General features: G+C 36.8%; 1 protein-coding gene across 1 annotated transcript in view; it reads left to right on the top strand.

Annotated features, from left to right (window-relative positions):
- The window catches only part of trpn1 (transient receptor potential cation channel, subfamily N, member 1), a 60,727-nt gene that overhangs the window by 29,650 nt on the left and 12,795 nt on the right, over positions 1-18,282 (top strand). Inside the window, exons 7-23 of the mRNA XM_051670943.1 lie at positions 2,955-3,056; positions 3,240-3,341; positions 3,685-3,783; positions 5,650-5,850; positions 6,125-6,226; positions 6,318-6,416; positions 7,789-7,917; positions 8,030-8,158; positions 8,436-8,552; positions 8,734-8,832; positions 9,292-9,492; positions 9,599-9,697; positions 15,407-15,613; positions 15,714-15,815; positions 16,183-16,281; positions 16,372-16,533; positions 18,159-18,266. Coding sequence (XP_051526903.1) covers positions 2,955-3,056; positions 3,240-3,341; positions 3,685-3,783; positions 5,650-5,850; positions 6,125-6,226; positions 6,318-6,416; positions 7,789-7,917; positions 8,030-8,158; positions 8,436-8,552; positions 8,734-8,832; positions 9,292-9,492; positions 9,599-9,697; positions 15,407-15,613; positions 15,714-15,815; positions 16,183-16,281; positions 16,372-16,533; positions 18,159-18,266 — 2,157 coding nt within the window. The remainder of the gene's footprint in view (positions 1-2,954; positions 3,057-3,239; positions 3,342-3,684; positions 3,784-5,649; positions 5,851-6,124; positions 6,227-6,317; positions 6,417-7,788; positions 7,918-8,029; positions 8,159-8,435; positions 8,553-8,733; positions 8,833-9,291; positions 9,493-9,598; positions 9,698-15,406; positions 15,614-15,713; positions 15,816-16,182; positions 16,282-16,371; positions 16,534-18,158; positions 18,267-18,282) is intronic.

Genomic DNA, 18,282 nt, shown 5'->3' with positions numbered 1-18,282 from the left:
TCTTTTGAACCTACAGCGTGAAACATACAGCATGACCACTTTAGTTTGATTCCAGAACAAATGACTCTTATGAGTCAGTTCTTTTTAGTGAATATAAACATACAGTGAGACAAGTGTAGTCTGATTCCCGAATGACTTATGAGTCAGTTCTTTTTAGTGAATCAAAAACACAGTAGAGCGCGATCAGTGTAGTTTGATTCTTGAATGAATGACTCCTTTGATTCTGTTCTTTTTAGTGAATCATAAACATACACTGAGACAAATGTAGTCTGATTCCCGAACAAATGACTCTTATGAGTCAGTTCTTTTTAGTGAATCAAAAACACAGTAGAGCGCGATCAGTGTAGTTTGATTCTTGAATGAATGACTCCTTTGATTCTGTTCTTTTTAGTGAATCATAAACATACACTGAGACAAGTGTAGTCTGATTCCCGAACAAATGACTCTTATGAGTCAGTTCTTTTTAGTGAATCAAAAACACAGTAGAGCACGATCAGTGTAGTTTGATTTTTGAATGAATGACTCCTTTGAGTCTGTTCTTTTTAGTGAATCATAAACATACAGCTCAACCAGTGTAGTCTGATTCCTGAACGAATGACTCTTATGAGACAGTTCATTTGAATCTACAGCACAAAACATACAGTGCATCCACTTTAGTTTGATTCCCGAACAAATGACTCTCATGAACTGTTTCTTTTTAATCTACAGCATGCAACATACATTGCAACCAGTGTAGTCCGATTCCCGAACTGACTCTTATGAGTTGGTTCTTTTGAATCTATTGTGCGAAACATACATTGTGACCACTTTAGTTTGATTCCCGAACTAATGACTCTTATGAGTCTGTTCTTGTTAATGAATCAAAACACAGAAGAGCGAAACCAGTGTAGTCCGATTCCTGAACGAATGAATCTTATGAGCCATATTTTTAATCTACAGTGCAAAGCAACTACTGTAGCCTGATTCCCAAACAAATGACTCTTTTGGGACTTCTTTTTAGTGAAGCAAAAACATACAGTGCGACCAATGTAGTTTGATTCCTGAACTAATGACTCTTTTGGGCCGGATCTTTTGAACCTACAGCGTGAAACATACAGCGTGACCACTTTAGTTTGATTCCGGAACAAATGACTCTTATGAGTCAGTTCTTTTTAGTGAATATAAACATACAGTGAGACAAGTGTAGTCTGATTCCCGAATGACTTATGAGTCAGTTCTTTTTAGTGAATCAAAAACACAGTAGAGCGTGATCAGTGTAGTTTGATTCTTGAATGAATGACTCCTTTGAGTCTGTTCTTTTTAGTGAATCATAAACATACAGTGAGACAAGTGTAGTCTGATTCCCGAACAAATGACTCTTATGAGTCAGTTCTATTTAGTGAATCAAAAACACAGTAGAGCACGATCAGTGTAGTTTGATTTTTGAATGAATGACTCCTTTGAGTCTGTTCTTTTTAATGAATCATAAACATACAGCGCGACCACTTTAGTTTGATTCCGGAACAAATGACTCTTATGAGTCAGTTCTTTTTAGTTAATATAAACATACAGTGAGACAAGTGTAGTCTGATTCCCGAACAAATGACTCTTATGAGTCAGTTCTATTTAGTGAATCAAAAACACAGTAGAGCGTGATCAGTGTAGTTTGATTCTTGAATGAATGACTCCTTTGAGTCTGTTCTTTTTAGTGAATCATAAACATACAGTGAGACAAGTGTAGTCTGATTCCCGAACAAATGGCTCTTATGAGTCAGTTCTATTTAGTGAATCAAAAACACAGTAGAGCACGATCAGTGTAGTTTGATTTTTGAATGAATGACTCCTTTGAGTCTGTTCTTTTTAGTGAATCATAAACATACACTGAGACAAATGTAGTCTGATTCCCGAACAAATGACTCTTATGAGTCAGTTCTTTTTAGTGAATCAAAAACACAGTAGAGCGCGATCAGTGTAGTTTGATTCTTGAATGAATGACTCCTTTGATTCTGTTCTTTTTAGTGAATCATAAACATACACTGAGACAAGTGTAGTCTGATTCCCGAACAAATGACTCTTATGAGTCAGTTCTTTTTAGTGAATCAAAAACACAGTAGAGCACGATCAGTGTAGTTTGATTTTTGAATGAATGACTCCTTTGAGTCTGTTCTTTTTAGTGAATCATAAACATACAGCTCAACCAGTGTAGTCTGATTCCCGAACAAATGACTCTTATGAGTCAGTTCTATTTAGTGAATCAAAAACACAGTAGAGCGTGATCAGTGTAGTTTGATTCTTGAATGAATGACTCCTTTGAGTCTGTTCTTTTTAGTGAATCATAAACATTCAGTGAGACAAGTGTAGTCTGATTCCCGAACAAATGACTCTTATGAGTCAGTTCTTTTTAGTGAATCAAAAACACAGTAGAGCACGATCAGTGTAGTTTGATTTTTGAATGAATGACTCCTTTGAGTCTGTTCTTTTTAATGAATCATAAACATACAGCGCGACCACTTTAGTTTGATTCCGGAACAAATGACTCTTATGAGTCAGTTCTTTTTAGTTAATATAAACATACAGTGAGACAAGTGTAGTCTGATTCCCGAACAAATGACTCTTATGAGTCAGTTCTATTTAGTGAATCAAAAACACAGTAGAGCACGATCAGTGTAGTTTGATTTTTGAATGAATGACTCCTTTGAGTCTGTTCTTTTTAATGAATCATAAACATACAGCTCAACCAGTGTAGTCTGATTCCCGAACAAATGACTCTTATGAGTCAGTTCTTTTTAGTGAATCAAATACATATAGCCTGACCAGTGAAGTCTGATTCCTGAATGAATGACTCTTTTTGTTAATACAATTATTAATGGAACCATTAAGGAACCAGAATCAGTCAATTCCATATGATTCCCATCCTTAATGAGTTCAAAACAGAGTTCATGACCCGTCATGTGTTGTTTGTTTGCTGTGTGCAGAATGACTGGCAGACTCCTCTACACATCACATCTTTTGAAGGAGACGAGAACATGCTGAAGTTCTTATACCACTGTAAAGCCAATCCCAATATTTTAGACAAGGTAAAACACACAGACTCAGAGGAAGCATCTTTTTGTCTGTATAGCTATCTAGTTTGCCAATTTTGGATCTTTGATTCTATTCATTCAGAATCTATTCGTCCAGCAATCCTGTTGGTAATAACAGTGTGTTACTGTAGTATTACTATGGTATATTTGTTCACTTCTCTCTTTCTCTTCTGTAAGATGGACAGATCTCCGCTTCACATCGCGGCTGAGCAGGGCCACACCAATGTAGTCGAGATCCTCACCGAGAAATTCAAGTCATGTGTATTAGCAAGGACCAAGGTGACTCGCTTTTACAACATTTAATCATTTGTTAAAGTAGTTCCCCCCAAAATGAAAATGATGCCTTCATTCTGTACTCATGTTGTTCTAGACCTTTCTTTCTTTCACAGAAAGCATGAAACATTTTGCTATGTGGCTATAAATGTACTATACATACATTGCTATACATTTTGCTATACTGGAAATATCTACTTTTGTGTTCCATTCAAGAAAGATAATAATACAGGTTTGGAACAGAATTATAATACATGTTCAGTCCACTTATTGAGCCATCGGGTCTTTTATAATTCCATGAATGTTTTAAATTCATATTAAAAAAATGATGCTCTCCCAAATGATTCAGGATGGAAACACGCTGTTGCATATCGCATCCCAGTGTGGTCACCCTGGAACGGCACTCACGTTCCTGAGGAAAGGCGTTCCACTGCACATGCCAAACAAGGTGCTGAACAAAACAAGTGATTATTATACTGAAGAATGTGATTTTATGGTGAATATAGCAGAAAAGATTAAGTACTTTCTACATTGAATAAGTTAGTTTTAGTGTCAACTTGAAAATATTAGGTAAATTCTACTTTCAAACATGTAAAAATCAATGCTCTAGCTTATAAGTAAATATTATATAAGTTATCTTTACAATGCGTCATCATGTATCAATCCTAAAGTAGAAAACCTTGTTATATTTATTTGATAATTTGAGTAAATTTGACTTAACTTTTCGAAGATGGTGTTGCCACCATGCATGGTTTCACTGTTTGCAAATTACCTCTAAATTTACTCACTTTAATCAATATTACATCATGAAGTTAAGTAGATATAACTTAATTTTACACCATTAAAATTTACTGTGTGCAAAAGCTTGTGAAATAAAATGTAAATAAGTATTACTGGTCTTTTCTTTTTTTTCAGTGTACACTAAAGTGAATTTCTAAAGGCCCGAAGGTCCATTTGGAAATGTTGCATTTTAGTTTCATTCCGATTGCTGAAATGTTTTTAACTTAAGAATTTGTTTCAGGAATTTTTGAAGTCTGTGGCTCCATTTACTAATAAATGTAAAGACCCTGTAGATTACACAGAACGCAGTTTTCTGTTGATGTATGTCCTATTGAAACAGTACGTTTGGGCTGGACATATTGAAGTGCTCGTCCCTTTTTTTTTAAATAGCCAATTTGCTTTATAGGGCCCTATGAAATCCGTTTTATCTTTTTCCTAAATTCCGTTTTATTTTTATTTTTATCATCAGAAGGGTGTTTCATCAAATGAAAATAGAACAATTACAGTATAAATGAAAACACTGATGAAAACTTATATTCAGTAAAACAGCACTCAAACAATGGCTAATTTTTTAGAGAACTCCCTAAGGTAAAAGCAGATTTTTGGCTACTCGGGGCTTACAGCAGCAGTTATCTGAAAAATTTCGGCAAATCGGCAAAATTTCATTTTGTGATTCTTTGAAAATCTTTCGAACTGTGGTATTAGTGCAACAAAATAAACTGTACAGTCACATTCCTGAGAGTGAGGGCTTTCATTTGATATATGACTTGTCCATTTAGGTGCTACGTGAAGGACTTTCATTTTAATATAATATTTCTACCGCATTACCTCTAGGGGGCGCTAATTTTCAATGCGAATGTTTTGAGGCCTTATTTTGTTATTTTAAGTAACATAAATGCAGAATTGATCTCTGGAAAGTTCAGATTCTAATCTTTCAAATGATACCTCATATGCCTGACTTATATATAGAGACATTTAAACAGTTTAAGCATAAATTTTTTTTGCGATATAGCGCCCCCCCCCCTTTTTGGACCCACCGGCGAGTCCATAGAGTTTTATATATTATTATTACTATTGTTATTATTATTATTACATTGAATTTTAAATGTGAACAGCTTCACACATTCATTCAGAAGCGCTCAGTGCATGCAGACTATATTTATATTTAATTATATCGCAGTCTTTTGCGGTTCAGTAATCACTCTAGGACATATCACCATTTTAATTTGATTAATTGTGCATCCATACATTCATTTTATGTTAAATATCTAGCGCAAGACGAGTCATTAATATGTTTAATGTAAATTTTAAATGCATTTATCATTAAATAAAAGTGATTTTTTGTTGATGTAACATTTAAGTGTACACTAGCATATAGATGACCTCAAAGCTAACGCACATGGACTAAAGGTCATAAAACTCTCATTTTGATTTCATGGGCTCTTTAATATTATCCTGTGAGTGTGTATTTGACTTTCAGGGGACTTTTTTGTGTCTTGGATTTGCCGTTATTACTCTGTGTTTCTGTTGTCAGTCAGGAGCGGTGTGTTTGCACGCGGCTGCTAAGAGAGGCCACACGGCTGTAGTAAAAGCTTTGCTCCAGAAGGGGGCACATGTGGATGCCACTGCTAAAGACGGCCAGACGGCTTTGCACATCGCAGTGGAGAACTGCAAGCCGCAGGTGGTGCAGATGTTACTGGGATTCGGGGCACACGTGCAGCTCAGAGGAGGAAAGGTAACCGAGCACCTATTAAACGGGTTAGTTCAATTAGTTAAATTATAATTGTCGTTATTTACTTTTTTTTTTTTTTTTTTTTTTGCTGTGGAACACGAAAGGAGAATTTTGAAGAATCTTCACACAGCTGTTTTCCATACAAACATTTCAGGTCATAGTGAGCACGTCTGTCAAGCTCAAAAAAATGACTGATCGAGGAGTAGTCCATACGACACATGCGCTGTATTTTAATGAGATCAAATGATAGCTTTGAATTTTTTTCCCATGGATAAAGGGGCAGGAAACACCTCTACATATCGCAGCAAGAGTAAAAGAAGGGGAACGGGTGGCTCAGATGCTTCTGAAGAGCGGAGCGGAAGTGAACGCAGAGCAGGAGGTCAGTCAGAAGGGGGCACCACATTCCACAGTTATAAACACCGGATGTAATAAAGCATGATATTCAAACACTCTTACACTTTCTTTATCAGAACGGGGAAACCGCTATGCATGTTGCCGCCCGTTACGGCGCTCTGCAGATGATACAAGCTCTGGCACAGGAGGGAGGAGACGTCACCTGGACATCTAAGGTACATTAAAGGGATAGATCACCCAAAAATGAAAATTCTGTCATCATTTACCCACCCTCATGCCATCCCAGATGTGTATGACTTTCTTTCTTCTGCTGAACACAAACAGCTCCAAAACATTGAAGCTCCATAAAGCACATAAAGGCAGCATAAAAGTAATCCATAAAACTCCAGTGGTTTAATCCATGTCTTCTGAAGCAATCCAATCAGTTTTGGATGAGAACAGACCAAAGTGTAACTCCTTTTTGCCATTACAGCCGCTAGTCACGATCATGATTTCAAGCTCGATTACACTTCCTAATGTTTGACGCATGCACAGAGCGCTAGATGGTGCTAGGAAGTGTAATCAAGCTTGAAATCATGATCACCAAGGAGACTGCAGATGTTAAAATTTATAGTGAAATAGGAGTTACATTTTGGGCTGTTCCATCTACCTTTACTAGATATTACAGAGTTAATGTAGCAACCGGCACATCTTTTTCTGAAACTGTGCTGGGACTTTCTCAGGAGTGATATCTATACATTTAGTTGTGTTTCCTCTGGTGGTCAGCGCCTGGCTGGGCGAGAGGGTGGTTGCCATGGCAGCGTCTGGCACATGTCTACCATTAATAACAGATTATGGCATCTTGCCTCTTCTGTTCACTGGAATAGTAAAATTGTATGTAGTTTGCCAGTGGCCTGTTCTGCCATCTGGTCTGTAAATAGTTTGTTGATGTACACTCTATACTTGACTGTTACGCACCTTCTCCTCACTACGTGTCTTACAGCCTATCCCATACGTATGTATTCTGGTGGAGAGATAGTCTCGATGCGATAGAGAACTGAGTGAGAGACTATCACCTGGCTGTCGCTCAAAGACTCGTTTATTTAGAGGGAGATCTGCAGTGATCATGCCTTTAATAGCCAGGTGTATATGATCTGCGCATGGGCTGTTAAATTAGTGTCTTACAGAGAATCCACGTCACATGCCACAGGTGGTGTAGTAATCCCATATGTATGTATTCTGGTGGAGAGATCATCTCTCACTCAGAGAACCAAGGCTACAATGTAACCCTACGTTAACTGGCAAAAATGGTTCCCAAAGCGGTCCAAATGATTCAGTAGTGAATTAATCTGTATAAAAATGATTTTTTTAAACGCAGAAATTGAAAAGTCATGGAAGTTCATTCGCCACGAACGGTGGGAACCCTGTATTTATGAAATAAAGAAAGATAATATCAAAATCCGTTTCAAGGTGCATGCAAAATGTGTGCCTTATTTGCATATTAAGGTATGTTTTGGAGGTAACTTGTAATTCAGCAAAATATTGTTATAATAAAAGTAGTGATTCGTGTTATCTCTTTTTAATATTTTTAAAATGATGTCTAAACAGGTTGGAGAAAATCCTCTTCACGTTGCCGTGCGTCACTGTCACGCCCATGTGGTGGAGGAGATTTTAAACTATCTGACTTATGAGAGAAGCCGCCAGGAGGCAGAGCTCTGTGTCCGTCAGGGGAACAAGGTCAGACTCATGGAAAGATGATATGACACGAGTCACAAATACACTAGACACAAATAAAAACCAGGCTTGTTTTGTATGTTTGTGGTTGTGGTTGTTTTGGCGCTCCCCGTAGAACGGCGAGACACCGCTGCATCTGGCAGCTGAGCTCAGGAGAGACGCAGCGCATCAGACGGATGAGGACATCCACATCATCAAGATTCTGATGGAGCATCATGCTGACATCACAGCAGTCACCAGACAGGTGTGAGGCAGTGTTATCGCTACAAACAAACTTTTTGCAAACTGAAATAAAAACGTACATAATTGGGAAAAAAGTAACGAAACTAAAAGACCTTTATTTGACTCCTAAACTAACTTGAATTGAACAAAAAAGACCCCACATTAATTTTAGCTTTGTAAAACATTTAACCTTTAAAACCCTCCTTTATAAAAACGACAGTGCGACTGGATAATGCTGTTGAAAAGCTTACATCAGTGCAGTGTATTCTGCATTATTTATATTTATTTAATTCCTTCAGAATGGAGAGACGCCGCTACATTACAGTGCCAGGGTGGGAAACACCGCTGTACTTCAGGAGATGCTCAGTAACGTCTCTACCAACCAGCTCCAAACAACCATTAACAAACACTCGAAGGTACAGAGTATGAAGGGAAAATAAACAGCATGTTGTTTGTGTGTTATGAGTGGTTTGGTGCTTTACAGACATCTGTCTCTTCATTTGATAAATAAAGCATCTTAATGTGCTAATATACTGTATATTTATCCATGCATGTGTGTGCATTGTTTACATGAGTGTGTTTATATATATTACACAGAACGGCTGGTCTCCATTGCTCTTGGCAGCAGAACAAGGTCACACAGAGGTCGTCAGGGTTCTACTGCAGAATAATGCCAGAGTGGACGTGTTTGATGAGGTCAGAGAGACTATAACTAAAATATCATAACAAAAGCAGCGATATGTCTTAGCACTGGCTCATTTGAGCTGCCATGATTTAAAGGGATAGTATTAATATGACTTTTTTTGTTAGTATTACATTCCCAAAATATTAATCAGCACAAATATTGATATGTTTTAGGGTTCAAAGGAATGTTCAATACAAGTTAAGTATTTGTGGCATAATATTGATTAACACACACACACAAAAGTATTTTGATTGCCAAAAAAAGTCCAATGGAAGTCAATGGGGCCAGTCCATAAACACTAAATTACACACTGTTTCAAAAGTATAGCCTCAAGAATGGGCATGCTAAAGTTCGTCTAATGTTCTGAATCATCCCAAAGGCTTTTTGTCATCAGAACTAATAGGTAAAAACATACTTTGTCTTAGAAGCATTAGAAATGAAGTATAATGTATATGACATGTCAACTACAGGAAGGGAAAGCCGCCCTCCATCTGGCTGCAGAACAGGGTCATCAAGACATCGTCGACATCCTGCTGTCTCATAAGGCCTTTGTGAATGCTAAGACCAAACTGGGTCTGACACCGCTGCACCTGAGCGCTCAGAGCGGGACATCCCGACTCGTCAGGCTGCTGGTAGAGACCCATCAGGCCAGTATTGATGCTCTCTCTCTGGTATGTGTCACAGGAGTGCTGGACAATGACTAGTTATTGTGGTTAAGAGCTCTTATGTTGAGATGGCATGTGTTTGTTTACAGTCTGTATATCTGTTCCTCGGCAGAGAAAACAGACCCCTCTGCACTTAGCAGCCATCAGCGGACAGCTCGACGTTTGCAACAGCCTGTTAAGCTTGAATGCCGACATCACTGCCACAGATATCGTGAGTTTTTTAAAGAAATATTTCACCCAACTGTGAAACACAAAAGATCAATTTTTAAACAGACTACACATGATTTATTTGTCATGTAATGAAAGTCTGTCAAGCTCGGAAAAGGACACAAAACACAATAAAACCATAGTAAATGTATTCGATATGACTCATGCACTGTATTCCAAGTCTTCTGAAGCCATAGGACAATTTTGTGCGATGAACAATCAAATTTAAGTCGTTATTCACTCTCAAATCAAATCATTAAAAAGCACTTTAAATATAGTTGCTACATCGATAATATCAAATCCCATATGTCAGGGGTCGGCAACCTATGGCACGCGTCGGTTGCCGTTTTGTGGCCCGTTCTGCATAATGCGGCGGCCCATTTCAGCTTATCGCGGCCCATTCGGCCCCGTTTCACAGCTGGCCTTTGGGAAAAGTCCCGGTTCTCCCGATGGCCAGTCCGCCCCTGTGCGGAAGATGTAGATGTAGATGCAAATGCAAAAAACATCATATAAATAAAATAGTCTGCTCCTCTCTCGCTGTTGCTAGCGTGCTAGTGATTAAATGATTACAGTGACCTAACATAAGAAATATTTAAGATTTCGCACAATTATGTGATCAGTCATCAAATAAGCAAATTTGTGACATTAACTTTGTTAACCCATAACACAAAAGGACAGGTTTTCTTTCAGTGAAGCACTTTAGATGTTCTGAAAATTCACATGCAGGATCATGCTTATATCATAATCATCGGATTTTGCACAAAATTTTCAATCAAACTGTTTAATATAATTTGTAATGAAAAATGTCGGCACAGCCATTGACCAGGAAAATTAAAAATGGCACTCCATGTCAAAAAGGTTGCCATATTTCAGTGTTGAGGAACATACATTTAAAAAAATAATAATTATATTACTGTGTTACTCAAATAAAAAACGAATTATTTAAATCGTTTTTTTAAAGTCAACATCAAATCAAAATTTGCTCTATGTACTTTCTTAATACATGTCCCTGGTCTTATTGTCTTAACGACTCAACAGAACTGCAAAAAATATTATTCTTACAGAGTATTTTTGTCTTGTTTTCCAGCAAAGATATCTAAACATTCTTAAAACAAGATGAATGTGATAGGATCATTTTGTCTTGATTTCAGAGAAATCTAACAACATCTGGAAAGTTTATACTTCAAACAAGAAGAAACTATTTGTCAATGGGGTGAGAAAAAAAACAACTTAATTTAAAAGGGAAAACATGTTTATTAATCTTATCCCATTGGCAACATTTTTTCTTGTTTTAAGCATAAACCGCACCAAATTTATTTAGATTTCTCTGATAACTAGACTTAATATCTTAATATCTCAAGTTATGTTTTCTTGTTTTAAGGATGTTTAGATATTTTTATTTATTTAATTTTTGAGTGCAGGTTATTTGTAAGAAATAAATGTTTGTCTTGGTAATCTTTCATCAAAATTTTCCACCTGTCATATAGAGGCCACTTTTCACTGTTCAGTCAATTACAATCAATATCATATGGAAGTATATTAACGACAAATGCATTTGAAACAAAAATGCACACTGACTTGAGCTAACTGAAAAATAAAGGCATTGCATTAACAGTGCTTTTTTGAGGGATGCAATTATTAACCCCTTAAACTCTATAGACTCGCCAGAGGGTCTAAAGGAGGGCGCTTTATTGCGAAAAAGGTTTACGCTTAAAATGTTAAAGTCTTCGTATACATAAATCAGGCATATGAGGTATCATTTGAAAGCTTAGAATCTGAACTTTTCAGAGATAACATCACTTCTGCATTTATGTTACTTAAAATAACAAAATAAAGGCCTTAAAACATTCACGTTGAAAATTAGCGCCCTCTAGAGTCCTTCCCATAGCACCTTAATGAACAAGTCATAGATCAAATGAAAGCTCTCATTCTCAGGAATGTGACTGTTCAGTTTATTTTGTTGACATAATACCACAGTTCAAAAGATTTTCAAAATAATCACAATGTGAAATATGATTTCTGTAAGTCATCAAATACAAACATCTCTTTTATGCACCGATAACTGTTGCTATAAGCCCCAAATAGCTAAAATCTTTATATCTGCCTCTACCTGCTTATTGTTCCCTAAAAAATGAGCCATTGTTTACTTGTCTGTGAGCTTGCTTGTGTGAATAATCCAATGTTATATTTTAGATGTCCAGAATGAATTATGCCATCCAGAAGGAAAAGCATGCCAAACAAATCATCAGAAAGATATGTTTTCGACTATTGATGATAAAATGTTATATAACATCGCAAAGGGGAGGATCTCAGATTTCTAATGACATCTAGATTGAGCTTCTAGTCCACTCAGAGGCCGAGATATTCAATGAAACAACAAGGGTGGTGCTTGAACTGAAAATTAGACTGAATGTCTATGGACGAGCACATCTGTGAGGGCTAAAATGCGTTAGATCACCACCTACATTTCAGATCTGTATATTATGATGGAATATGATAGAACAAAAAAATTTTTCTAGTGCTTACTGCCACCTAGTGGAATCAAATGAGACTTTTTAAAGTGAAGTAGAGTGAACAGAACCAGAATTACATGTTTACAAAGTTAGGACAAAAAAAATCTGTTTATCATAAGATTATAAACACATACAATATATTTGGAGTCTTTTTTTTATTCTCAATTTTTTACAATTAGTTAATTGTATGAATGGTGAGCTTTTAAATTTGAGTGTGATAAATTGTACCAGAGTTTAAAGGGTGAAGCTGTGAATATTTCAATTGAAAACATTTCATTAAAAATGAAACAATAAATATTCACTTTCTAAACTTCAGTTCCAGAATATTCCATTTTCTGTTTTCATTTCATCGTTATTATTCAACAGGTAATATTTATCAAGTCCAACCTTGTCAATAATTAATATGTCACATTACGGAAGAAAAACAGGTTGCGATCTAGTTTTGTCACGTAACTCGTGTGTATGTGCTGCGCAAGCTTAATCCCAATGTGTACTTTGGTTTTGATGCAAACGCTTAGCTTAGCATTATTTTTAGAGACCTTCAAAGTATACTTCATTTGACTGTGTGCACATACATAGGCGGTTAGCACATGTGCACTACGACTGTTATGGGACACCGGACTGTTATAGGTATCGGACACAAAATAGGTATCGTTTGAAAGCTTAGAATCTGTACTTTCCAATGCATGCAGGCACTATGACCAAAACTGAACTAGTGCTTTGATATTTGCAGACAAATCAGAAGAGTTCTATTTAAATAATTTACTGTAGAGACCAAAAAATATTGGCACCCTTGGTAAATATGAGCAAAGAAGGCTGTGAAAAAAATCTGCATTGTTTTTCTTTTTAATCTTTCATTAAAATAATTCACAAAAATCTAACCTTTAATTGAAGTAAAACAATTGAAACAGGGGAAATATCTCATTATTAAATAAATATTTTTCTCCATAACACATTGGCCATAATTATTGGCACCCTTTTATTCAATAGTTTGAGCAACCGCCCTTTGCCAAGATAACAGCTCTGAGTATTCTCCTATAATGCATAATGATGTTGGAGAATAACTGGCAAGGGATCTGAGACCATTCCTCCATACAGAATCTCTACAGATCCTTCAAACTCAGAGGTCCACGCTGGTGGACTCTCCTCTTCAGTTCACCCCACAGGTTTTCTATGGGGTTCAGGTCAGGGGACTGGGATGGCAGAACCTTGATTTTGTGGTCAGTGAACCATTTTTGTGTTGACTTTGTTGTTTGTTTTGGATCATTGTCCTGCTGGAAGATCCAACCATGGCCCATTTTAAACTTTCTGGCAGAGGCAATCAGGTTTGATTTTTTATCTGTGGTATATGATAGAGTCCATGATGCCATGTATCAGAACAAGATGTCCAGGACCTCTGGTATCATATATAACCATGGGCATTGGGTACTTTTACATCTCTGTTTGCATCAAACCCATCTCTGGTGTTTACTGACAAAAAGCTCTATTTTTGTTTCATCTGACCATAGAACCCAGTCCCATTGAAGTTCCAGTAGTGTCTGGCAAACTGAAGATGCTTGAGTTTGTTGTTGGATGAGAGCAGAGGCTTTTTTTTCTTGAAACCCTCACAAACAACTTATGGTGATGTAGGTGTAGACCCAAATAACTTCTGCAATTCTCCAGCTGTGGTCCTTGGAGATTCTTTGGCCACTTGAACCATCCTCCTCACCATGCGTGGAGACAATATAGACATGCATCTTCATCCAGGCTGATTCTCAACATCTCCAATTGATTGGAGCTTCTTAATTATTGCCCTGATGGTGGAAATTGGTATTTTCAGTGCTTTGGCTATTTTCTTATAGCCACTTCCCATTTTGTGAAGCTCAATGTCCTTTTGCCGCACATCAGAACTATATTTTTTAGTCTTACCCACTGTGATTGATGATTAAGGGAATTCGGCCTGTGTGGTACCCCATATTTATACCCCTGTGAAACAGTAAATCATGGTCGAACAATTTCATGTTCCTAGTCACCCAGGTGTACTAAATTTATTTAATAATGAGATATTTCCCCACTTTCAATTAGTTTACTTCAATTAAATGTTAGATTCTTTTTTTTTTTTTTTAATGAAAGATAAAAAGGATAAACAACGCAAATATTTTTCACAGCCTTCTTTGCTCACATTTACCAAGGGTGCCAATATTTTTGGCCATAACTTTATTAAAAAACATTTGCACTGCACATATTATTGCAATCAGTAAAAACATCAAACTCATCAAATACCCATGTGTCATACTGTATGTTATTGGAAAGCTCTCAAAGAGTAGAATACAACCAGCCTATTTGTTTTGCTCACAGACAAAAATATAGCGAGTAATAGCCAAGTATATGTCTTTGACAATTATGTTGGTGTTGCTTATCTGCCGTGTTTTCATTTATAACTTAACGGAAAATAAATGGAACATAAAATATTACATATCATTACTTAGAGAAGGTGATTATCTTTCAAACGAGCCCACACACAATGTAATCAGATGCATAAATATTTAGATTATCCACATGAAGCACAATGTTACATATGGCCACCAGGAGATGGTGCCAAATACATGACACAGACTTGATGACTCAAATGGCACAGAATGAAACTCATTCTGTGAAATCTCTTTATTCCTTCATGCAATGCAATCCTTTAATCATTGTTGTGTTTGCATGTGTAATTAGTTCTTATGTACAATTATTATGTTTTATTTGTTTGGAGAGGCTTTTGGACACATTGAGACGTTTTTGGACACTAGGATAAAATATTTTTGTAATGCTATAACTTTTGATTGCTTTGTCGTGTCAACACAAGTTCACATGACTGGGAATACAACAAAAGCAGTTTTACGGAGCCACCTTATTTACACCCAGAGATATATAATGTCAGATAAGAAAAATAAGAAAAGCATTTTCTTAGGCTGAGAGTCTCAGAATGTAAATGTTTTCTTTACAATGATACCAAACACGACTTTCCTTGTTTGTTTGTTTTTTTTTTAGTTTTTTTTTTTTAGTTATAAGCCTTTAATTTTGGGTATTGCACAGAAACAGGAAATCTTTATAAAAAAAAAACAACTTTCAGAGCATAAAAGGTTAAGTAACTTGTAGCACACTTAACACCATATTATTGGTCATCTTAGAACACTAGAATCAGTTTGATTGAGTATGTTTGTGTGTTTTCTCAGCACGGTCAGACACCTCTTCATCTGGCAGCTGAGAACGATCACTCAGAGGTGGTGAAGTTGTTTCTGAGGCATAGACCAGAGTTAGCCACGCTAGCTAACATGGAGGGTGCGACTTGTACACACATCGCAGCGGCTAAAGGAAGTGTGGCCGTCATTAAAGAATTGCTCAAGTTTAATCAAAGAGGACTTCTCACCATTAACAACAAGGTCAGGACATCAATGTTTATAGGGCACTGAAAAGCCAATTTCATCATGATTGTATAAAATACTCTGAATTGTGTTTGTTATGCTCTTTCTATCTCCACAGGCTAACGGCTTGTGTCCACTGCATTTGGCTGCTGCTGGAGGTCATATGGAGGTGGTGAAAGTTCTTCTGGAGGCTGGAGCTTCAGTGACATTGGAGGATGTAGTAAGTTAGAAAGATTTTTATTTTATTTTAATTTTTTTTAGCATTTGCAAGTGTAAACCAATTAGTAGCAAGTATTTGTCTGTGAAGTAATCAGTACTTATTACGTTTGGACAGGCAGAAATGAACAAGTCACACATATTTTCTACTGATTTCTCTGGTGTTTGCACGTCGTTTGCGAGGCTGCAGTGTATTTATTTGTAAATTTAAAATTTTTTGTTTAGTTTTTTTCCCACACTGACCTTTTTTAACGATTTCAGAATAACCTGGCCCAAAATGGTGAATAAAAACAAAGCAAACTGTGGTTGGTCACGTTACATGTCATTCAGACAGTATGTTCCTGTCTAACCTTTGACCCCATGGTTTTCAGGAGGGAATGACCGCCGTACACTTGGCTGCCAAGAATGGACACACACATATTCTGGAGGTGCTCAAAGCCAGCGTTTCACTCAAGATTCAAAGCTCAAAGGTGCGTTAATTTTAATGAATGAACTCCGATTTTCATTTGATGAAGTGTATTTTTTATCTTATTGAATCGTTTGTGTGTATTTGTGTGTAGACAGGGTTAACAGCTCTGCACGTGGCAGCGTGTTTCGGTCAGGTGGACTTTGTGAGAGAAATCCTGACTAAAGTTCCCGCTACGATCCGCAGTGAATTTCCCGCTAACAGCAGCAGTAGCGGCAGCAAAGAAGACGTGATGCGTCAACAACCATTAACTGAGGTAACACGACTCTGATGAACCGTAGCTACACCTCTACACTGCAAATAATACCTATTAGAAAATAAGCAGTACAATAATACATTTAGCGATGTTTATGTTTATAACAAGTGAAAAACGAAATGCCTTTGGAACAAGACAAAACTCTCAGATAAATGCATTTTATTTAAAGATGTTTCTTTTTTTACTGGTAAAAAGACAAAATTCTTTTTTTTTTCTTTTTTTTCCTTTTTTTCTTTTTTTTTTTTGCAGTGGGTGCATTCAGTATTTTTTTACTTATAAAAAAAGTTTGACATCTACATAAATGAATAGTACTTTTTACAAATCAGTTATATTATACAATATCAGTAGCCGTGGAAAAGCTGTTTTATTGTATAAAAGGGTGATCTCAAAGTGGAGGGGACATACAGTGCGACAGATGTAGTCAGATTCACAAAAGAATTACTTTTATGAGTCGTTTTTTTAAAGAATCGTTTAAAAAGACTCAAAAACTTTGAAAAGACAAAGAAGAAGAAGAATCCTTGGAAGAACAATAGGGTCTCTGCACTTTCAGTGCTTGGGCCCTAATAATCCTTAGAAGAACAATAGGGTCTCCGCACTTTCAGTGCTTGGGCCCTAATAATCCTTAGAAGAACAATAGGGCCGCCGCACTTTCAGTGCTTGGGCCCTAATAATCCTTAGAAGAACAATAGGGCCGCCGCACTTTCAGTGCTTTGGCCCTAATAATCCTTAGAAGAACAATAGGGCCGCCGCACTTTCAGTGCTTGGGCCCTAATAATCCTTAGACGAACAATAGGTCCTCCGCACTTTCAGTGCTTTGGCCCTAATAATCCTTAGAAGAACAATAGGGCCTCCGCACTTTCAGTGCTTGGGCCCTAATAATCCTTAGAAGAACAATAGGGCCTCCGCACTTTCAGTGCTTGGGCCCTAATAATCCTTAGAAGAACAATAGGGCCTCCGCACTTTCAGTGCTTTGGCCCTAATAATCCTTAGAAGAACAATAGGGCCTCCGCACTTTCAGTTTTTGGGCCCTAATAATCCTTAGAAGAACAATAGGGCCTCCATACTTTCAGTGCTTGGGCCCTAATAATCCTTAGAAGAACAATAGGGCCTCCGCACTTTCAGTGCTTGGGCCCTAATAATCCTTAGAAGAACAATAGGGTCTCCATACATTCAGTGCTTGGGCCCTAAATACACAACAAAATTGTATTATTTTGAGTTGGCTCTTTTAAATAATTGTTAAAAAAGACAAGATATTGAAATGAATCAGTCTCAAAGAGTTTTGTTGTATAATAAACAGTATTTTAATACGAAAAATATTAAAATATGTTACAAAAATGTTATTATTTTTAATCAATTCTTTTAAAGAATTGTCTAAAAAGACTCACAAACTTAAAAGATGTTGAGATGAATCAGTCTTGAAGAGTTTTGTTATAATAAATGGTGTTTTAATTACAAAAACATTAAAATATCTTACAAAAATAGTATTAATTTGTTTAGTATGTAGTTTGGATCAATTATGATGACTGATTCTGTAGGACACATTGGTATGGGATAATTCTCTACTAGGTCTTCATGTTGTTTATTCTGTTTATGTTAGATGTCCCACTTTTTGTGTGTGTGTTCAGTCAGGTTACACTCCTCTACACCTGGCGGCTCAGTCGGGTCATGAGAACGTGGTTCGGTTGTTGTTGAATTCTCCCGGAGTTCAGGCTGATGCGGAAACAGACATACAGGCAAGAAACCCAAACT

Source organism: Myxocyprinus asiaticus, chromosome 34 (genome assembly GCF_019703515.2).
Source record: "Myxocyprinus asiaticus isolate MX2 ecotype Aquarium Trade chromosome 34, UBuf_Myxa_2, whole genome shotgun sequence".
Lineage (NCBI taxonomy): Eukaryota > Metazoa > Chordata > Actinopteri > Cypriniformes > Catostomidae > Myxocyprinus > Myxocyprinus asiaticus.
This window is presented reverse-complemented; position numbering and strand designations above follow the sequence as displayed.